The sequence below is a fragment of the Thamnophis sirtalis genome, unplaced genomic scaffold (genome assembly GCF_051295495.1).
Source record: "Thamnophis sirtalis isolate CommonGarterSnake01/CBP01778 unplaced genomic scaffold, rThaSir2_p1.2 scaffold_5, whole genome shotgun sequence".
In the NCBI taxonomy this organism is placed as follows: domain Eukaryota; kingdom Metazoa; phylum Chordata; class Lepidosauria; order Squamata; family Natricidae; genus Thamnophis; species Thamnophis sirtalis.
Window position 1 is genome coordinate 81065267 of NW_028261385.1, and position 23780 is coordinate 81089046.

The 23780-nt window shown below is 40.0% G+C and overlaps 1 protein-coding gene across 1 annotated transcript in view; it reads left to right on the forward strand.

Moving 5' to 3' along the window:
• Positions 1 to 23780, forward strand: part of FOCAD (focadhesin) — a 155932-nt gene that overhangs the window by 37709 nt on the left and 94443 nt on the right. The window contains exons 12-15 of the mRNA XM_087716118.1: positions 12449 to 12553; positions 13302 to 13403; positions 14765 to 14895; positions 16390 to 16516. Of these exons, the coding sequence (XP_087572244.1) occupies positions 12449 to 12553; positions 13302 to 13403; positions 14765 to 14895; positions 16390 to 16516 (465 nt within the window). The remainder of the gene's footprint in view (positions 1 to 12448; positions 12554 to 13301; positions 13404 to 14764; positions 14896 to 16389; positions 16517 to 23780) is intronic.

Genomic DNA, 23780 nt, shown 5'->3' on the forward strand with positions numbered 1-23780 from the left:
TAGCTCCAATACAAATTCCTTGATTTCTTGTTTAAAATCATTAAGCATTTGAAAGAAAAATTCCTGTGTTAAAAATTCTCCAGTAGAGGGCGTAGGAGACAAGGGCTGCGATTCCAGTATAAATTCTTTAGATTCTTTAGGCACATTTGTAGAGAGACGCTTCGATTTTGACCTGGGTGCCATAATAAATAAACAAATAAACAGCGCTTTCGCTCCCCTCTGTTTCCAAAAAAAAAAGTATTTTGTTAAGGAGCGGTCTGCAGGAAGGTAAAACCGGCTAAGTACATCCCCTATCAGTCACCAACGGAGAGAAATCGCCATTTTGAAGTCCGTTTAAACAAAGAAGCCTCTAAGACAAATGGTGCTGGTATTTAAGATAGTAATAAAAGCATAAATCTCACAGGAGTGGGACCCGCCCGTATTAGTCCTGGCTTGAAACAACTTTGCTTTGTCCTGGGGGGGTGGGGGGCTCGCCTGTCTGGGGCTGCAAAAAAAGGCAGCTGAGAAGAACTGGCTGGAGATAAAAGCTCCGCTCACGCTGGGTCTAATCTCTGTCCACAGCCAAAAAAAAGAGAAAGGCTGTGGATTACGAATAGACCCTAGCACACAGAGCTACTCCCTGCCGCTTTCTTAGCCAAAAAGGGGTGATATCTATGATCTTATTTAGATATACAGACCAGATCTCTGAGAGGAGCTGGGTTGAGCCCTCCTCGGCAACAGGCTCCGCCCCCCGGATCCTCCCCATCTTCAAGCCCTTCCCACTCTGGGCTTTCAAGTTCTGAGCAGGAAGAAGGGGAGATCTTCGTCCTTTCCGAGGATGAGAACCCTGCCCCTGACAAGCCAAAATTCACTGGCCTGTTTCAGCCATCATTATTCAAATCTATTTTACACAAAGCCATGACGGCCACAGAGTTAGGCCCCACTTCCAGACCCGAGGCCTCTCAGGCTTCCACTTCCAAGGATCTTAAGCATGGGTTGTTCAAAGAGACAGTAGAAACTCCCGAGGTTATTCCTGTGCCAGACCTATTTATGGACGCGGTACAGCGCCAGTGGCTACAGCCAGGCACCCTGATCAACCCCAGTGGGGGGGATAGAACTCTATATGCAGTAGAAGATAAAATGGAGGAAATCCTCAAATTCCCGGAAGTAGATGCCCTAGTCGTGTCTCTGACTTCCAATTCCAACCTGCCAGCTGAGCTCCTAGAGGGACTTAAGGCAGAAGATAAGAGGTCAGAAAAGGCATGTCAGAAAACACACATGGCGTCTGCCTGGGCCATCAAGGCATCCACCTCTGCCTCCTTTTTTATTAGGGCCACCCTATTCTGGCTGCGCCAACTCAGGTCCAGACCCCCGCCCAGGAAATCTAGGTGGCGCCATGAGCTAACCAAGATTATTACCGCTGTCGAGTATTCGGCGGATGCCACCTTGACAGCAGCAAAATTCTCTTCCAGAGCTCTAGCTTCCAATATCACCTCCCGCCGCCTCCTATGGCTCAGGCACTGGCAGGCCGAAATGAAGGCTAAATGGAAGCTGGCATCAGCCCCATTTAAAGGGGGCCTTCTATTTGGAGAGGCCCTGGACAAGTTTGTCACCGAAACCAAGGACAAACGCAAGATCCTTCCGGCAACCTTTAAAAGGGGTGACCGGAAAGGGGCGGGATCCTTTCGTAAGAGACCCTACAGGAGCCAGGAAACAGGGCAATCTTCTCACCCTTCCTCCTATCAGAGGCCCTTTCAGGCAGGGGGGGATAGGCACCAAGACAGATCCTTCGGGGCTCGTGCCAACCAATCCCAGTCTTCCTTTCGGAGACCATTCCGAGGAGGAGGAAACAACAGTGGTGGATCCCGGCCCTTTCGTAAGGGAAAGTGACGGTCACAGGGATCCCCCCATCGGGGGTCGGCTACGGCTGTATGCTGACAGGTGGGAGGAGATAACATCGGACAAGTGGGTCCTCAACACCATTCGCAAGGGCCTTGTCCTGGACTTCCTATCCTTTCCCCAAAGAAAGTTTATCCGCTGTCCTACCCCCAGGAACCCAGAAAAGAGGGAACGCATGAGGGCAGAAATCCGCCATCTCCTAGAGATAGAGGCGATAGAGCCAGTCCCCAGGGATCAGCAGGGGAGAGGCTTCTATTCGATCCTCTTCCTAGTGCCCAAAAGTTCAGGGGGGTGGAAGGCCATCTTGGACCTCAAGAGCCTAAATCAGCAGCTGGCTTACAAGAGGTTCAAGATGCAGTCACTCCACTCCATCCTGGGCTGTGTGAGGGAGGGGGACCTATTGACATCAATAGATCTCAAAGAGGCCTACCTGCATGTCCCCATCCATGTGGCCCACAGGCGGTTCCTGAGGTTCTACGCGGAAGGGGAGCATTTCCAGTACAGGGCTCTTCCCTTCGGGCTATCATCTGCGCCCAGAACATTCACCAAAATTCTGGCAGTGCTAGCGGCTCATCTCCACAACCATCCGGTTCGTCTGGAATGTTATTTAGGCGACATAATCATTCACTATCTCAACACCAAGCAGGCACACCGCGATATTTCTCTAACTGTGCAGACCCTGCAGTACCATGGCTTCTCTGTCAACATGGAGAAGAGCCAGTTCCGACCATCCACCTCAGTATACAGCACCTGGGTGCGGTGATCAACTCCACCTCCTGCCAGGTATTTCTTTCGCCAGACCGGCTGTCCAACCTGAGACGCAGAGTGAAGCACTGCAGCCTTGCCAGGTCGGTACCCATCATTCAGCTGTCCCAGCTCCTGGGGATAATGATCTCGTGCCTGGGGGTGGTTCCCTGGGCTCGCCTTCACGCCAGGGAGCTGCAGTGGTTTCTGCTGCCAGTGCAGAGGGCCAGGAACAGCAACTCACTCAAGCGGGTTCGGCTCCCACGAAAGGTGATCCGGTCTCTGGCATGGTGGAGGTCCAAGGCAGCCAGGAAGGGCTGCTTGTTCAAGGAGCCGGAGAGACTAGTTGTCACCACGGATGCCAGCCTCCTGGGGTGGGGCGCCCACTGTCAGGGCCACCTAGCCCAAGGCTGATGGACTCAGAGGGAGGCCGCCCACAGCATCAATTGGCTGGAACTGAGGGCAGCTCGCCTAGCACTGAGAAAGTTCGCATCTCTAGTAAGAGGGGCTCATGTACTGTTGATGACAGACAATGTGGCGACAAAAGCGCACATAAACCGGCAAGGGGGCACTCGATCAAAGGCCCTCATGCTCGAGGCAGAAGCGCTGGGCAGGTGGGCGGAACGTCATCTGGCTTCTCTCAGTGCAGATCACATCTCCGGCGTAAGCAACCGGGAAGCAGACTGGCTGAGCCGCCAACGCATCGACCACTCGGAGTGGCGCCTGCACCCGGACCTGTTCCAGCAGATCGTGAGGAGGTTCGGCAAGCCACAGGTAGACCTGTTTGCCACACACAACAACACACAGCTCCCACGCTTCTTCAGTCGCTACCACTCGCCCCAGGCAGAGGGAACAAATGCTCTGAGGTCAGCGTGGCCTCAGGGACTTCTGTATGCCTTCCCTCCACTTCCACTCATCCCTCAAGTGGTGAACAAGCTCCTGACCGAAAAGGCAGACCTCATTCTGGTGGCTCCCTTCTGGCCCAGAAGGCCCTGGTACGCAGACCTGGTCAGCCTCTCAGTTCAAAGACCTTGGAGAATCCCCCGGGACAAGATTGCCCTCAGCCAGGGGGCCATCACCCATCCGGAGCCCCAGTGGCTGCAGCTAGCCGTTTGGCACTTGAGGGAAGCCAAAATTCTCTGACCAGGTCATTCAAACAATCCAAGCGTCCAGGAAGCCCTCTACGACTAGAATCTACGATGCCACCTGGGCCGCCTTCTCACAGTGGTGCAAGACTAGGAACATAGAGGCCTCCTCAACCTCGATCCCTCAGACCCTAGACTTTTTGCAAGAGGGTCTGGATAAAGGCCTTGCAGTCAGCACCCTCAGACGCCAGGTTGCAGCGTTGTCTACCATCCTGGCAAAGGGCGCCTCTTGCTCGCTGAGTCAGCTCCCTCAGATCAAGAGCTTTCTCAAGGGAGCAGCGAACATCAGCCCTCCAGCTGTTCACCGGTATCCGTCATGGGATCTTCCATTTGTGCTTAAGGCCCTGACCAAAGCCCCATTTGAGCCTTTGAAAAAGACCAGTCTCCGCCACCTCACCATCAAAACCGCTTTCCTGGTGGCCATTACATCCACTCGCAGGGTATCCGAGCTTGCTGCGCTCTCTGTCAGGGAGGACTTGTGCGTAGTTCACCCAGACAGAGTAATATTGAGACTTGATCCGTCATTTGCTCCGAAAATTAACTCTCTGTTTCACAGGACTCAACAACTTATTTTGCCCAACTTCTGTCCCCATCCTTCTCACCCTAAGGAGCGTGAGTGGCACAAGCTGGACGTGAGACGGGCCGTGCGCATGTATGTAAAGAGAACAAAGGACTACCGTCAGAGGCATTCTTTGTCTCCTTCCTCCCTGCGTCCCTGGGCCGCAAGGTCTCCTCTCACACTGTGGGACGTTGGCTACGTGCTTGCATCAAACTGGCATATGAGCACCAGGGCAAGACGGCTCCGAGACGAATCACCGCTCACTCCACCAGGAGCGCTGCAACGTCTGCAGCCTGGGCAACCCAGGCCTCTATCCTAGACATTTGTAGAGCGGCCACCTGGGCTTCCCCCACGGTCTTTATTAGAAACTATAAGATTGACACCTTTGCCTCAGCCGAAGCCTCCTTTGGCAGAAGAGTATTACAAAGAGTAGCTGAAATGCCAGAGGCTTCGGCGCTTCCCCACCCTGGGACTCAATAGCTTGGGCATGTCCCAGCATTTGGACTCTCTGAGCAGTGCACTTGGCTTACCTGAACGGTCGTTCTCAGGGCACTGCGAAGAGAGTCCAAACCCACCCGGGTGTTTGTATGTTGAACGATGTGGCTGTATTGACTGTAATGTTACAGGACGGTGCCTTCGTTTTTGAACTGAGCATGTGCAGGCAAAGGGAGGCGTGGTCAACAAAAACTTCACTCAGTCCAAGGGCAGATAGGCTGTGTTAACCCAGCATTTGGACTCTCTTCGCAGTGCCCCGAGAACGACCGTTCAGGTAAGCCAACGGTCTTTCCCACCAAAAGTGGTCCCTAATTTTCTATTTTTATTTTTAGATGCTTTTGAACTGTTAGATTGGCAGAAGCTGGGACAAGTAACGGGAGCTCACCCCAATACGTGGCACTAGGGATTTGAACCGCCAAACTGCCAACCTTTCTGATCAACAAGCACAGCGTCTTAGCCACTGAGTCACCAAGTCCCTATTTTATCCAGTACTTCTTAATATTTAAAAAGAAAGAAGTAGAAAAGTTGCAGTTTATCACACTTTTCCTTGATCCCCTTTTTGCAGGAATTCTGCTTAGCTCAATATACCAGGGACAGCTGATAAGATGGAAGAGGGGAAATGGGCATAGAAAGCTGCCATTTCTTAACTTGCACAGTATCTGGTCATTTAAAGGCATATGTTCCCCAAATGAGGCCTTCGTTTGGGTCAGCACAAGTTGATTGTTAGATTATGAGTAAATAGAGAAATGCATCTATAGAAATCCCTCTTAGGAAAGAATCTAAATTGGGCCCTGTAAGTATTCCAGTATTCATTTTTAGAGGAAAAATAAAACTGCTTTTAAAAAGGCAGTGCAAAACAAATACTCTTTGGCAGTTCCCCCCCCCCCCCAAACTTTATTTTGCTTTCTTATATTCTACTGAAGAGATCAATTGTGACTTGTCTAAGATCATAAAGAATCTGCTCTGGAGTGAGATATGTAGCTCTGCTTGCCACATGAATGTTGTATATGCTTATAGGGGCATCTGTCACTGATTTTTATTGAGGTCATTTGCATACTGTGCAAAATAGCCAATATGGGCCTTATAACAATTGCAGTCTGATACAAGGTTAAGCAAAGGAGACCTAAATACTTACTCAGTATGGAGCTATTTAACATTTGCAGTCTATATGCTTCCAATGCATCTTATTAGGCAAAGAATGATTTGGAACAATTAGGAAGTTCAAGAATTCTTAGATGAGCGTGATGCTACTTTGAATGATGAAAATCACTACAGAAGTCATACTGATTTGTTTTGTTGGCAAAAGATTTTAATGCTGCTTTCCTAATGGGTTGAATGGACTCATTGTGTCAAAAACACTATTATTATGTTGTGTGTGAATCCAACCATGTTGCAAGAATAAAAAATTAAATCGTTTGACTGAGAGGTCATTTGTGCATTGTAATACAAGATCTATTACCATTATTAGTGGATTATGAGTCCCTGGGGGATATTCACCCTTTTATGGTCTAGCTAAACTGCAGCAGTAAAATATTTAGTTGTAAATGACAGCCTTTTGGGAAATTCATATGAAGATAGTTCTCTTCTATATTACTTTGGACTCAACTGGAAGGCCAAGAACAAATCAAATGAAAGAATAAATGAAACTTGATTTTAAGCAAAAATGGTATTTCACAGTCTCAGTTTGGGAACACGTGTGTGTGTGTGTGTGTGTAAAAATGCCTTTTGTCTTTTAATAACTAGAAATTACATTACAAAGGGAATATAACGATCATTATAAAGGAACATATGAGTAATGTGAAATTATGGCATTGTACAGTATAGAATAGTAAAAACACATCAGATTAAAATAAAATGCAAAATTAAAAGCACTGTCCAGGTACAAAGAGACTGGTTTGCAGATTGCAAAAGATGAAATAACAGTAACTTATATACAGTTTCAAAATTCTGAAATGTGATATATATATATATTAATCAGTTTTACAGTTTGAAGAACATGGTAGAAAATTAAATCTCATATGCTTTGTATTAATTTATAGCAGAAATGATATTGTAGTGAAGGTGATGCTATTAGGAGAATAACAGCATTGTTCTTACCCTGAAATCTTATATTTCAGTTACAGCAGTTTGTGTCCTTAAAATGGCAGCAATTTTAAGTTGCATTGTCAAGGTTGAGGCCTGAAGACAATGCTTTCTCCAGGCCCTCAACTTCAGTTTGCTCTTTTTCCCAATTAGTTCCTTCCTTATTTTTTCCTTGACGTTATTTTGTCTCCTGCTGCCTTACTATCTGCACAATAAACACTCACGCCTTCATGTTTTCCAGATAGAATACAGACATCCCCCCATCCTCATTTGTTAGACAGTTTCTGTGCAAACTAGTTTAAAATGATAGTTGTGTCTGGAATTTTCATTTCTCTAAGAACTTCTTTTTTTTTTTCAAAAGATGTATGTAGTTGTGAATCCAAGGACTTTGTTTTACAAAGAATGCTTTTTCCCAAATCTTATCCATCCAAAATGAAAATAAATAAAAAATATGAAGGATGCTACAATATATAATATATGCCCATCTGCTACAACTATCACTCTCCTTCAGATAGTAGTACTATTAGTACTAACAATTGAACCAACAACTTTTATAAAAGTTGTTGGTTCAATTGTTAGTATTAATAGTACTACTATTAGGTAGCAATATATAGTATTATATTGTATTTTGAATTAAAAATATTCTTCTATATCATCAGATGGCTTTGTTTTCTCTTCTCTTCTTATCTCTTCTCCCTTTTCTCATTCCTTCTCCCTTTCCTTCTCTTATCCCCTCCCTGCTCCTCTCCTCTCCCCTCCCCTCCCTTCTTTTTTCTTTTGCAAGGTAATTGCTGTGTGGCTAAATGAAGACTGACTTGCTGTCAGAATATAAACATTGGTAGCAATTCTATTTTGTGAAGGATCATATTTTGATCCTGGCTAATAATTTTAAGAGCAGCCTGTAAGTCTGTTCGCATGATTGGCTTGACTGAAATTTTGTTTTTAAACTACAGTTTATTGTCTGCAGAAAGAAAGAAAAAGGGAGGGATGAATATGCTAACTCTGTCAGGCATCTAATGGGGAGGGTTGGCCTAGCTGCTGAATCTTTGGAGATGGTGAGGGGTTGAAAATGCTGCATTGCTAAGCAACACATTCAATAGCTTTCTGAGTGTGTTCATAGGCAGTGCAAAGCAATGAAGAAAGGGGTGGAAAGAACTCTTAGGGGAAAAAGGTTGAAAAGTAAATGCTCATTTAGCATTGGTAAGGGCATAGCCTCCCTTTCTTTATGCCAGAAGTTAAGATGTAGCTTTTGTTGGATTTTAAAAACCTAGTTGAGTATAACAAAACTTCAGAAACCATTGGTTTATGATCTTAACATAATTTATAAAGTAGTTATTGGTATAACATTGGTAGCTGCTTTACAAACAAATACGTATATAATTATCAGTGTATCCCCACTATCAGTTTAATTCTCTCTGTATATTTGGTTCCAGAGAGACATTTCTAGTTTGAGTGCTCTTCGAGGATATCCTTACTTAGATCTTGTCAGAGAATTATGTAGCCGGGGTGCAAATGAAGTCAGAGATGGTGACACTAACCTGTAATTTTACATATAGCAATAGCACTGAGACTTACATACCGCTTCACAGTGCTTTATAGCCCTCTCTAAGTGTTTTACAGAGTCAGCGTATTGTCCCCAACAATCTGTGTTCTCTATTTATATCTATATATAAAGCAAACAAGATAGTCAGGCACATCACTACAACATGAGGTAAATCACAGAGCACACCTAAGAAAAAAGGTGAGGAAAAAGGAAAACTCACCCTCCAGATCCATAGCAACCAATCACAGCATAGATTGCCTTCACGTGGGAGCCAGCACTCTCCAATCAATCAACTATAACTGTGCGTTCTGGCTCATTGTACAGCTGCACTGTTCTAGCTGCTAAATTGAAATATATTAACATTTAATGATTTTTTTCAGTTGGAAGTACCGTGTTTCCCCAAAAATACGACCTATCCTGAAACTAAAGCCTTGCCACATTTTTCACGTGGGCAAAAATATAAGCCCACCCCGAAAACAAACCCCCTGGACAACCCCAGCCATGCAGAGCACCGCTCACCGACATAGCGGTATCCTGAAGGCACCAAGCTGCAGGAGCTGGGAGGGAAGGCGCTCACATTGCTTGGTGCCTTTGGGATACCGCTAGGTTGGGGAGTGGTGTTCTGCCTGGCCGGAGGGGGGGAGTTGCCGGGTGGCTGCTCCCTTGCGAACTGGCTCCCAAAAATCCGGGCACAGCCTCAGGGGCGAAGCAGCCATGAGGTGACCAAGCTCATGAGCAACCGCCCAGCAATATATATAGCAATATATATATATTATCCTAATAAGTTCCAGCTTTTTCCTGCCCTGATTAGACACCTACAATCTCCTGGCTCCAGTAAGATAAAATAGGGTGAGGCTGTCTGTAAAACCTGATTCAACTAACCTGCAAAACTTTAGGATGGGTACATTTTTTCTGCATGTGACGGTGCATCCTTTATTTGTTTGGTGCTGACCCGCCATTCCTAAGATCTGTGCCTTGTTTGAATTTGATAATTTTTATTTTTCTCTACCATACGCATGATAGAGCCTTTGGAATTTATTATTTTTTTCCCTGAAACATGCATTCCTTTCAAAACCACACTAACGTTGAGTTAATTGTATCTTGCTGGTATGTAAAAAATACAGTAGATATGACATTTTGGTTAAAATGAGGAAATTTGTATTAAAATGTACTCCCTTTTATAGCATTATTATTTTATTATGTTATTGCATGAGGAGCATGTCATTGAATCTGATGGTTTGAAATACCAAGAATACTTGAGAATTAAATTTGAATACAAAATGTAATGTAAATATGAAAATATCTACCAAATTATTATTAGACATATTTATTATTTAATTTTTAATAGCAATTATTTTAGCAACAATAACTCTCTTAGTCTTTATTCAACCTCTCCCATTTAATTTAAATTTTAGATGTAAGGTATAGAATTAAGTCATATAATAATTTATTTTCAGAGCAATATTGTAGCCTAAAAAACTAATTTAGAAACTAAAGATGCTTAATTTATTTCCAGTTCCAGCAAATGCAACCTTTGGCACAGTGGAAATAAATCCTGTTGAAAACACAGTTTGAGCAAATACTGGCAGAATTTGTATATTTTATGGGGATTCTCAACTTTGGGGCTCATCTTAATTTTGAAAGCTTGGTGGATCACAAAATGATGGACATGACAAGATTTACAAAATAGCAAGCAATGGGAATGGGTCAATCACAAAATGTCCTTTTTTAGAAAAGGCAGGCAGAAGGAAATGAAAGACAAGTAACCTGCCAAAAACCTCATTACAAGAATATTTCTAGGCATGTCTTCCAAAGACATTCAGGTTTTTTTGCTCCAGTAAAATACACTCAGGTTGTAAGGACAAATTTCAAATTTCTTTTTCTTTTTCTCTGTCAATGAGCCAAGTCATCTCCACTTTACTTTCCTAGGGTACATATTCATAAACCAGATCAGTGTGTCTGTTTGTGTCTATGAGCAAGATTCAGAATGAGATTCAATGGGGGAAGAAAATGAAAACATGCAAGTATTGGGACAAAGAAAAGAAAAACCCTAATCCCAGGTCGAGGTCCCAATTATTCACCTGCTAATCTTCATAATCATGGTTTTTTTGTCCACGGCAGAAATTGATAACTTCTTTGATCAATGTATCCATTTTTGGTAGTGGTGGGGGGCTTCCCTCCATTTCTCTGTGCAGCCTACTCTTTCTGCTTCAAATCCATTCGAACGCAAGTGTAGCCGGGTTACTAGGGGGGAGCAACTCATCAAGAATGCTACATAGCCTCTTTCAAATTGCAAATAAAAAATAACTTGGTCATCAGTGACACATTACAGCAGGATTGTCAAACCCGATTGCATCGCAGGCTGTATCGTGATGTTATTTTGCCTTTACGGAGTCAGGTGGGCATGGCCTGCATGGGCCGTATCCCTCCCACAGGCCGCCAATTTGACAGGCCTGCATTACAGGTATGAGAGTAGTTAAGTATATTGAATTCATCACACCAGGCAGCAATGAATTGAATCCTCTAGTTTTGAGCATTTCGAGTTCAAAAATTGGTTCAGAATCAACCAAATATTGTATGTCTCGAATTCAATACAAATTAGATATGCTGAAGGTTGCTACATTTGATTCTTTACAACTCAATGGTGTGTAGGATAACTTTTTGAAAATTGAACAAAATAAGGTTAACTTTGGTATAGTTGGAAAACTCAAGGAAATAAAGTTCAAAAATTGTCCAAATTGACAGAGGTTGAAGAGTGAGGAAAAAAATCTTCCAACACAATATATATGAAGAGCAAACTACAGTGTTGTGGACTCCTCCCTCCAAACTCCTTTTCCTCTCTTCCCCATCTTTTCATTTCTTCTCCTTGTCCTAAAGTGGCATTATTGTTGTTGTTGTTGTTGTTGTTGTTAGAAACAACTCCAGATGTTGTACATATCATAATTTCTGTAGTTTGTTTGGAAACGTATATTAGAAACAATTGTATTGGTTTTTTTAAAAGAGAATACTGTATTTCAAGCTTGGCATATGCAGAAAAATTATATATGGGGAAAATGTTAATTTTTAATAATTAAAATTTTTTTTTAATGGAACTGAAAGATTTAGACTGGGGCATAAATTCCTGTCTGAGAGACTTTAACAATCAGCTCTTTAATGTAAAAGCATTTTTTCATAGAATTCAATGGTTGTCTTCAGCTACAGTATGATCCTGGGTAAAGATTTAATTGGTTTAAGGCATTCCCAGCAGGTATTAATAGACACCAGCTCATATGCCAAGGCACCTTTTCCCTTTCAATCTGAAGCACCACTGCACATCCCTTTTAATTAATATAATCCAATTCATAAAAGTGGAAATAGTTGAGGAGTGCTATTATTGAACTGCTGGAGGGTATGAATGCTCATGGGAACTATGATAGTTTATTACAGCAAGAATGAACCATCCTTATTCCTTCCTTCCTATAGGAAAACATTTTGAAACATTCTCTTTAATGATAGTTTTGTTATCCAGATTAGCAAATGTTAAATGTTTAACATTAATTCTGGTACGTTTTGAACAACCAAGATTTTTAGAAGTAATTGTAGATGTTATAAATCTTGTAGATAACAGAAAAGGTTGTATTTTGCAAAAATAGAAGTGTACAACCTGCAAATTATCTCAGACATATTGGAAGGCAGACTGGAAGAGGAATGTGTGAAACTGAGGCCTGTTATATATTTTAACATAATATAAATTGTCATAATATACAGATACTGTCTACCTCCTAGGCTGATTGTTTTTGCTTCATTATCAAACTTCAGTTGTAAACAGTCCATTTTTTAAATTTGCAATATAAAGTGCAATATTTCACAGAAGCTTTTAATTTCTTTTGGTGTTTTGCCTCAATCCTGATTCTGTTCTGAAATTAGGGAAAGTTAGCACAAAAGAAAAGCTTCTATTTATCTGTATTAGTATTTATAAGCAATCTAATATGCTAGTTTTAGGTTGGTTGCTTTTATATTTAGGTGCCAAATCTGATTCCAGTTCTGATGTTTAAATTGGGAAGACCACTGGAGGCCACACTCTGCCGGGACATCTTGTATACCTTACCTGCTTTGGGAGTTCATAAGGTCTGCATGAAAGTATAACTTCTCTCTCATATTATTTACATGAAGTACAATTAATTTCAATGCCATGGTTATTTTCCAGAGGATCTTTGATATTTGTAATAATAATGTTGAAAGCTATAACATTGGGACCCAAATAGCTATGTCCAAATCTTATACACAGTTCTGATTATACAAATTTAAAATATTAACTATAATTGTCCTGATTGTTGGCCTAGGAGGATATTTTGGTGCTTTATTTCTATGCTGCCATAGTAATCCTTGGAATATGCAGTTACATGGCTCAAGACAATTATGGCTATATACATTGTAAGTGATTCCTTTTAAGTAGGTACCATGTAAAGTTGCAAAATGCTGTTCTAGTGGTATGGAAGAAGATGAAGAACATGTGCTTTATAAATGGATTTTAAAACAGTTATTCACAGGAATCAGTGAATGGGGGAAGAATTCAAACATTGGCAGGTAGGAAATAATGAAGAAGAAAGTGGTAATAGGTTGTCATCTTGTAATTTATCAAGATACAGACAACTGTATGCCGTACCTCCAATTTTTACAACCCCGCTTTCTGCTTTGTCTACTTGTAATATTAAATTGTACAATCAAATTAAAAATTATTTTGTGATTGATGTCTTAAACAAGGAGAGCATATCAGTGGGTCTGGAGATGGTACAAAATTAATCTCTCTGGATTTATTTTACATGATAAATGAATATACAAGAAATTGCATTTATAAAAAAAAAAAATCTTCTAGGTCTGTGTTGCCCAGATTTTACGTGTGCTGCAGGTGTTAGGAAACACACCGAAACTTCAAGCTGTTACGTTACGTCTGATGACATGTTTATGGGAAAAACAGGTAAAGCTTTGCAAACTGTTAATTTTCAGTTTGACAAAAAATGCTTAACAGTGTCATTCATTGCTGTAGCAAACTCTACTGTTACAAACTTAAAGAGATGGGAATATAATCCCTTCTTCAAAGCCGCTTTTTATTTAAGAATTTGATAAACATGCTGGGACTTTTGGAGGGGTATATGTAACTGCATACATAATATAAACTCTTACAGAGCCAAGGTGGTGCAGTGGTTAAAAGCAGCACTGCAGGCTACTGCTAGATCAGCAGGTCAGCGGTTCAAATCTCACCGGCTCAGGGTTGACTCAGCCTTCCATCCTTCCGAGGTGGGTAAAATGAGGACCCAGATTGTTGGGGGCAATATGCTGACTCTCTGTAAACCGCTTAGAGAGGCCTGAAAGGCCTATGAAGCGGTATATAAGTCTACTGCTAAGTCTACTGCTATTACCTGAAAATTAGTTAAAATATTGTGTACAGGGATCAGTACCTTTTTCAGATATCCTCTTTTTTCATCCATTTTAATCCAAATTGGGGGTTTGGAAAAAATGATATAAAAGGGCTTAAGATCATCTCTATCAGTGGGTAGTTTAAAAAAACTGAACAGAATTGATTGCGGGGTAAAATCATATTTGGTCTGTGAAGAAGCTGACAAAAGAAAGATTTTTTTAAAAAGTGCCTGGGATCTGTCTGAGCATCATAGTGAAAACAGTTCCAGTAATGTTTCCTCTTTTGATGGGAAAAACACTGGGCAATACAGGCAGTCCTCGACTTACAACAACCATCATTTACTAACCATTCAAAATTATAACAGCATTGAAAAAAGCGACTTATGATTGTTTTTCACACTTACGACCTTTGCAGCAACTGGTATGTATTTATGACAGTTGCTCTGGCCTGAGGTCATGTGGTCACCATTTATAACTTTCCCAATGCTTTCTGCCATGAGAGCTTATATACACATGTGTTCTCACTCTGTTAAGTGGAAGAAAAACCAGAGGCCTCCTATAGGAACTGCTGGTAAAAAAAAAAAAAACTTGAAAAAAATTCAGAAGCCCTACTTTATGTCCTTTCCCTGCGTTTTAAAAATTGTCCCAAATTTTGTCAAATACTCTGCGTTTTCATTCATTGCATGAAATCTTGTGAAAGCTCTAGTATGATTATCATATCATACAGTTTGGGAATCTTGAAAGACATACACGCGCGCGCACACACACACACACACACACACACACACACACACTGGGTGCAGTTATTGCCAGGGCCTCAAATATTAGATGTTTGAAAGATAGATTAATAAATAACAGTAGGGCAATACATTGTCATACGCTAATCTTCTATTTCCTTTTTTCCTATCAAAATATGTTTAGGATCGAGTTTATCCAGAACTTCAGAGATTCATGGCAATGTCTGATATGGCTTCATTATCTGTTAGTAAAGATACTCAGTGGGAGAAGGTGATTGCCAAAGCTGCTTCTATCAGAGATATATGCAAGCAAAGGTAAATGTTAGGTTTCCTATATTAAATTAGCTTATGTTCTTCTTGACTTGGTACTGTATATTGTTTGTTCCTATTAGAATGTTAACTCTTGGTTTTTTTGGCAAGGGTTCAAGGCAAAAGGGGTTTGTACAATATGATCAAAGTTTTTGGAGCTGTTCTATTTATACCATAATTTTCATTCCTTCCTCCAACTTCCCCCCCCCCTTTTTTTTTCTTTAAACTGATGTAAGTTTATCAGTTCTAAAATTGGGCTGATTTCAGTTCTTTAATGCTCTTGTGTGTACTTACATTTTTTCTTTCGTAGCAAAGAAAAAAAATGAAATAATGTATTTTTATACTTATAATAATGTTAGTAAGGAGTATGGCTTAAGGGCATCATAACAGCCTCAGAACTAGGTGGTATACAAACCTTGAACTCACGAGCCTTAGTATATGTGTTATGATTCTGTATCCTTGCTTCTCCAAACTTTTATTTACTGAGCTTCATGTTCATCTTTTCCGGTTTTCACTTTATCATCTGTCTCTGCTTCAAGAACATTTGGTTTGACCATTGTGTATCTTAAAGGGATACAGTATCATCAACCCATCTGCTTTTTCACAGGATTTCTTCATCTCATTTCCTACTGTCCTAGACCAAATTGTTTTCAATTGATTCAAGCTGTTTCAATATTTTTAGCATTTGTTTGAAAAATTGGTTAAGATCTAACTAAATCCTTAATGAATGTTATGTCTGAGAATTAAGTCAATTTATTTCATGCCTTTTCCACAAGTTGAGCTGTCACTATTACTGAACTTAATACAATAATGATTTATTGAATAAGATTCAATAGTCAAGCTTACATTATGTTAAACCACAGACAAGTGGTTAGTGTCACACATGTTCATTTTTTTAAACTGGATTCTCTAAAGAAACTACACAAATACAGAAGAAAATATGAAAAAAGAATAATGGAATATAATAAAGATGAATAAACTAAGAATTTTAAAATATCATGGAAGATTATAGTTTTCCTAGTTCCAAGCATTTTTATGTTTTCTCTTTGCTAGAGTTGGTGAATTATGCTCTTCTAGCTGTAGTTAAATTTCAGATTCCAGATTCCCCATTCATAATGGTCAGCGCTTGGAATGGTAGATTAATAATATATGGATGGCCACAGATTCCTTTTCAGAGACAGAGTATGCATGCATGTATGTATGTATTTTTATCCCACCTTTATTGTTTTTACAAATAACTCAAGGTGACAAACATATCCAACACATCTTCCTCATCCTATTTCCCCCACAACAGCAACCCTGTGAAGTGAGTTAAGCCGATAGAGAGAATGACTGGCCCAAGATCACCCAATTGGCTTTCATGGCCAAGGTGGAACTCCAGCTTTCTAGCCCGGTGCCTTAAACCACTAGACCAAACTACTACAGATCTTGACATTGCCATGCAATTATGTTCATTTTCTATTGTTCTATAACTACATGAAAACTTTTGTATCTTGTTAGACCTTACCAACATGGGGCAGATATGCTGGCTGCAATTTCTAAGGTACTGAATGAATGCACAAAACCCGATCAAGCCACACCTGCTGCCTTAGTCTTACAAGGACTTCATGCACTTTGTCAAGCTGAGGTACAGTTTACTGAGTTCAGAGGGCTATTTTTCTCTTTTATGTATTGCATGTTTTGTTCATCATTCCTTCTAGTAGTAGTTGTTGGAACAAAATTCCATATTTCATTCCTGTTAAATAAGATTCTATTTTCCTCATTCACTAATCTTCTAGTAACTGAAAGTTACTGGAGAGTTATAGTCAAATTATATTTCAGTAATTGGTGGACTGACTCTGAAAAGTGTTGTTCTTGACATATACATTGCAATTGTGCCTTGAATTTATTTTGATTCTGGTTTTATGTTGATGTCCAAGGACCTATTTTCTCCCTTGTTATTAGGGGGTGGTGGTAGAATTTGTAGTATCTGAGATATCAATTACAGCAGTATTTAGGCTTCCTCAATTGTTTTGTTAGCTAATAATATTAAACAGAACAGCAGCAAGTGGTAGCTTTGTCTAAAGATGGGAGAGAATAAAATATAAGCGGAAGGAGGAAAATATTCCTTAGGATTGTGATACTGTTGGTTATATGACAATGGAGATGTTTGGGTGTAAGCTGGTATGGCATCCGGTATTCTGTGGCATCTCATACTGTGGATGGTACAGTTGGAAACAAATGCAGGGGAATTCGGAATAATGAAATAGCATGATGCTAGGGCCATGATGGCGAACCTATGGCACGTGTGCCAGAGGTGGCACACAGAGCTCTCTCTGCTGGCACGCACTGTCGCCCCAGGTCAGATCTCCATGGCGCTTCTTTCATGAGCTTCTGTTTCCCTGCAAATGACAAAACAGAAGCTCAACAAAGAAAAAGATGTTACCTCTTGCTGTGCTGCTGGTGTTGGGATGCTGTGCCTCCCACCGAGCAGCTGGTCTTTGCGTCTCTGCTGTGCATGCTCACGCGCATGTGCGTGAACCTTTCAGTTTCGGCATGCATGCACATACAGTTTGGGCACTCAGTATCTAAAAGGTTTACCATCACTGTGCTATGGGCTATTCCTGCTCTTGATCATTATATTTCTATAGCTAGAACTCACAAATGGAGAATGTATAAAAGTAATAGAAAGACTATGGAGCATTGCAGTAGTAGAAGTCATTTACATTTTCATTGCACATCCTAAATTATTGAATCCATTCAGAAATAGAAAGTTCAAAGCACCACACAGCCTCTCCCACTTCATGTGTAGGCATAACTTTATTTTTTTTGTTGTATTTTTATGACATCCAGTGAGTTTTTGCAGATGGCTTAGAATTAGAACCATCAGTGAAACATTGAGGTACAATTATAACCTATAAAAGGAGAAAATGGAATATTAAAGTTTTCAGGAGCAGATAATATAATTAACGAATCCTCTGAAATAGCACACTTTTTGACAATTAAAATGTAAAAACTTAAATGAGTTTTGTGAAAGTTTTAGAAAATGGAATGAAAATATGGTGTGGAAAATAAAAAAAAACTGTTAGAAGAACAGCAGACAGTTTAAGAGCCCCAGGATAGCTGCCTGTAGCTTACATATCATAGTTAGAAAACCCTTTTTCTTTTGCAGCCACCTACTAGTCTTTATAGTAGGGGTAGCAGGAGAACAGCCTCTAAATACAATTTTACATTAGATACTTCTAATATGAGAGAGATAGAACTCAATTTTAGGGAAGGAATTTAATGGAGAAACAGAAGTGCTTGAAGAGATATTTTTTGCAGTTGATACTGAACTATGAAAAACATCTTGTGGTCTTAAACTATTACAGTGCTACTGGTGGTGATCGCCTTCAGATGATGGGGGTGGGATTTATTTTTCTTCTGGACTTACCTTAGAATTCAGTGGAGCGGTGGCTCAATGGTTAAGATGCTAAGCTTTTTGACAGGAAAGTCGGCAGCTCCGGTTCGAGACCTGTCACGCAATGTGGTGCAGTCCTGTCTTTGTCCCGGTTCCTGCCAAATCTAGCAATTCAAAGGCCTGCAAATGTGAGTAGATAAATAGGTACCACTTGGGTGGGAAGGTAATAGTGCTTTATCCTGGCCACATGATTGTGGAAATGTCTTTGACAGCGCTGGTACAATGGCCTTGAAATGGAGATGAGCACTGCTCCCTAGAGTTGACAATGACTAGTAAAGTAAAATCCGCAGGGACTCCTTTTTTTACCTTAAATGGAAATAACAGGAACATTGGAGGAAAGAGACTAAAAAGAGAAACTAAAGCTGACTTATCTGGGGTAAGAAACCTGGTTAGTGCTTGTATAGGAGATCATTAGAAAATGATGGAGCTGTAAGATATTTTAGGAAGTTGAAAAATATCCTGGTAGAAGAGAATGGCAAACTACATACTATTGCCAAGAAACCTGCATGGGTGTATCCCTGAAGTTACACAAAATCAGACTCTTTTTGAGGGAAAGCATCTATTATACCTGCTATATTGAATAAGTACCTTGGACTTTATTTTATTTTAGCCTATTTTATTAAACTAGAGCAGGATTCAGTGACCAGAGAAGCTAATTGGAAATGGAACTCAGGATTTTAAAAAGAAATACTAAAAACACAATTGCAAACAATTTCATTGGGAAAAATATGAATGACAATAGAAACTAACGTGAAAGCCTAAAAGCCACTCAGAGTCACATGATGAGACGTTTCATGATACAAATTGAATGACTGACTGAATGAATAAATAAGTTTCTTAGTGTATATGTTTGAAAAGAAAGAGACCGATACAGAAGAATTGTGCTGTGCTTTGGATTAAGAGGCAAAAAGATGCTTTGAAGTATGTGTGGTCTTCAATTTGTCTGAGCCTCAGTCTCTTATCCTTGAGAATTGTTAGAGAATAGATGACATACTAGATAACTGAAAAAAGCAAAATCCCATTTCTTTAAATGGGAGTAAAAAGATCTAGGGAATTACAGACTAGGAAGTCTGGCACAGATAGCTGGGAAGATTCCAGAGCTATCAATCTTGAATACTACGAAGTGGTTAGCAGAAGTTAGCACAGTTTTTTCAAGACTTGATCTTGCCAGACAATAATATCACATCATTATTTCTTTTGGGCAACTTCTTTAATAGATTGTGGCAATGTTATGGATTTAATATTCCTTAATATCAGTGATATTTTTTTTCAAAATACCTTATGATGATTTTGTTAGCAAGTAAGTTAAATGTTAGTCAGATGGTATGACAATAGAATGGATTCATAACTAAAAATAACAAAATGAAGTTTAACACATATACTTAGAAATCAAATGCACAGATACAGGATGGGAAACATGTCATACATGTTGTTGCCCAGGGGTGGGTTTCTGCTGCCATTACTACCGGTTCGGTGCCCAAAACAATTTGCAGAAAATCAAGATGGCGTTGCTGAGGATAGAACTGGTACGGTCACATGTCTGCTAGAGTTACTACCTATTCAACTGTACTGTACTGTACCAGTGAAAACCCACCTCTGTTGCTGCCCTCGAAGAGCATCTAGAAGCTTCAACTGGTACAAAATTCAGTGGTGCAGGCTGTTATATGCCCACCTATATCAGTTCATGTTATACCTCTGCTCTGTGAGTTACATTAAAGTTTAGAGAAGGGTAATGAAAAATGATTAAAGAACAAGAAACAAAATCCTGTGGGGAAAAAATTAAACCCGTTGGGCATGAGTCTTGAGTACACTTCTAATTCTGGAAAGGATGTCATAGAAAAGGTCAAGATTGTTCTCTATTATCTCAAAGTGGCTGATGAAAGAATAATAGTTTAAAATATGAGAAAGAAGATTCCAACTAAATGGAGAGAAGTAATCATAAAGGCCAATTTCTCAGAGAGTTGGTGAGTCTCCCATCAGTGACTATGTTCCCACTAGAAAGCTTCTGTTTGAATTGGGTTCTCCCTGTCCCCCGTCCCCCCCCCCCAGTTCTGTGGTCCTGGGATTGTATCAATTTAAGGATGCCTTTAAAGGAGAACACCATAACAATCAACACTGGAAGTCAATCTTGAATCTGAACCTTACAGAATACAGTAGAACCTCTGGTCACAAACGCTTCTGACCATGACCAAATCAGGTTCTGACCAAAAAATAAATGTTTGAATCTGGTCACGAACACATACTCGGGTGGTGATCAAACACGGCCACTGCTGATTTCACCTTCCACACCATTTTTTTTGTAAGCGCCAAACAACAGCAACCTCGTGTGGCCGGTGCATTAATTTTGCATTAATTTTGGTTAGATTCAGGTCATGACCAATCAGGCTGCGGCCAAAATTATGGAATGAATTATAGTCGTGACCAGAAGTTCTACTGTAACCTGCAACTTTTAACTACTTTTTAAAATTGAAATGATTGCCTTTACTAAAATACAATAGCTTATATGAAATGCGAAACACTATTCATGAATCACTCATATTACTTCTGAGTATTTGGCTTGCTTTCAGGTTTTGTGAAGACAGCTAATTCTTTTTGGACATTTAAATGATATACCCCATAAATGATACTTATAGTATTCTTTGCTTTCCATGTCAAATCTGGAAGACATACAAAGTAATCCTTGCCAGACCATATTTGTTAAGTCTTGGCAAATCCATTTTTTTACTAGAATAATTCAACAGAAGCTGGCATAGTTTTTATGAGCCTTCATGTCCTGGTCTATAATAGATTTCATATGGGAACTATTATCAGGGAGGCTAAGATTCAGAAGTGAAAAAGCTAAGTTTGTGTGGTGAGTGTGTGTTTATAGTCTTTTCTTCCCTGGAAGCAATTTTAGGGTGGTTTATTCCTTGATCCTACATTTATCAGGCTTTGACCAGAGAGAAGACATACTGAAAAGCAAAAATGAAGGGAGACTGACAGAACAGAATAATACAATGGGGACTGTGATGATGACAAATTACATCACCTAGTGAATTTGACAATGAGAAAGAAAATTGTTTCTTGGCCATTCTTAAAATAACTTCGCTATTAAAACCTGAAGAAATATATTTTTTGTAGATTAAGGAAAAGCAGAAACTGAGTTTCTTTGGGTTGAAAAATCTTTTCCTTGGAGACTAACAACCTATTCTTATGAGATTTATTCCATGTGCTTCCTGCTAGACACAGGTAAACATAGTGAAACACAGAGGTATTTAAAAAAGGGACAACTTTATCTTCATATTATCCAGGAACACCAATGATTCTGGATATTTTGAGGAAGACAAAATATTATCACAACAAAACATGATACAGACAACTTTTAATAATGTGATTATAATTCACTTTTTAAAATACCAGGTATCAAATAATCTTGAATTTGAATAAGAAAGTGAAGTATAGGAATCAATTTTTTTCAAGTGGTATTTTAAATGATTTTAAGAACTCAGGTTCTTGGAACCAATAGACTAAAACTTTAAATGGCCCTTCAAAATGCCTCTTTCATTTTTCTTGGATGATAAGTAATAAACCAACTTCCTATACTTGTTATTAGGGGTATCCTTTTAGGTGTAACATGGCTGCCTTCCCAGTAATAAACTACTAGTTATCAACCTGTTTTTAGTTTATACATGGAGTTGTGGTTCTTCCACAATCTAGTACAGATAGTCCTTGACATGCAACCACTCATTTAGTGATGCTTCAAAGATACAGCAGCAATGAAGAAAGTGATTTATGACCAGTTTTCACATTGTGGTATCCCCTTGGTCATATGATCAAAATTTAGGCACTTGGCAATTGGAGTGTATTTGTGACCATTGCACTTCCCGGAGTCATGTGAAAACCATTTATAATCTTGCCATCCGACTTCCAACAAGCAAAGTCAAAGGGGGATTCACTCTGAAGAAAGAAAGTCCTTGTGATCCAACCGCAAGGCACAAATCTGAGTTGGTGAACTGTCAGTCAAGTGACAGATTCAAGGGAGAAGCAAGTGACAAGGGCAAAGGAAATCCAGTGTCCAAACACAGCCAATCAGGCTTTGCTTCATAGGTCAGAACTGAATTTTAGAGAAGTTCTCAGCACTGTCTAACGTAAGTGAGCCCAATAAGTAAGCCATACTGAGATTCCATCCAGTGCACAGCTATAGAGCAGTCATACATGTAGTTCTTGAATTAAAACAGGTTGCTCAGTGACAATCCAAAGTTTTGATGAATCTACTTTGAGGTTACTTACAACTCCAAATTGAAGTTCCAACAATCCACTCCAGTCAAGACCAAATGTTGGGCACTCAACAGCATATTTTAAATAAAATTTGTATTAGTTTATAATATGACATACAAAGAGAATACAAAAGTAAATAGTAGGGAAGTTAGGGGAGGGAAAACTGAAGTGGATAGTGGGGGAAAGCAAGGGGAAAAAGAAAAAGCATTGACTTCCGATTCCTTTGTCATAGTAAAATAAGGCACTCACCAATTGGCTGCATTCACGTAGTTTGCAGTGTCACATGATGGTGTTTTATGATGGTTTTGCTAAAAACTGGCACTTTTGGTTTTGGGCAAAAATGTCCATAATGAATCATTTACTTAACAAGTGCTACAAAAAACAAATGTAAACTTTGGTCTGTCACATGTCCAGCTTGTTTTACAGCCATTACGACTGTGATGGGCAGACTCCATTACAGTCATAAGTCAAGGACTATCTGTATATGATTATCCCACGCCTCAAGAAGAAGAAGAAACCTCACTGTAGTATTTGTATAGTTTGAAAAACTGGTAGATCTCCTTCACAACATTTAGGTACCAAGGCTCAAGAAAATATTGTATAAGGGAACTTTGTTTGTGTTACAGGGCTTATAGGTTGTTTCCATCAGAACTTACTCTGAGCAGAATATATTTTCTCCTCCATCAGTTGAGTTAAAAACAAAAGGCAGTGTATACAGTATAGTTTAATCAAAATACCTTAACAATTTCCAGTTGCTCAAGGAATTTTTTTTTTTACTAAAGTACATTATTTCTCGACACCTGTTGACTTCAGTCTGGATTGTCTCTTCTTCCTTTCATCTTTCCCCCCCTCCCTTTCTTCTTCCTCCTCCTCCTCCTCCTCCTTGACATTTATATAAATATGAATGCCATTTTTAAGAATAATGGAATCACATCTAATTTGGCTCTCAATTGAAGTATTCACAATTTTGGCTGAAGTCTGACAAGAATTAAGTCCTCATTTTTCCTCCCAACTTTCTGCAATGGTTACATAGAAGAGGGTTAGTATACTATAAAATACATTTCAGATCTTCATACAAGTTAGAATAACTTCTGAAAGTACTTACTGCACTCATAAACCTACTGTATTTTTATGAGCTTTGTTTCTAACAGAAAGGTTTATTAAGTTTTATTTTCCTTTATGCAAATGATTTCAC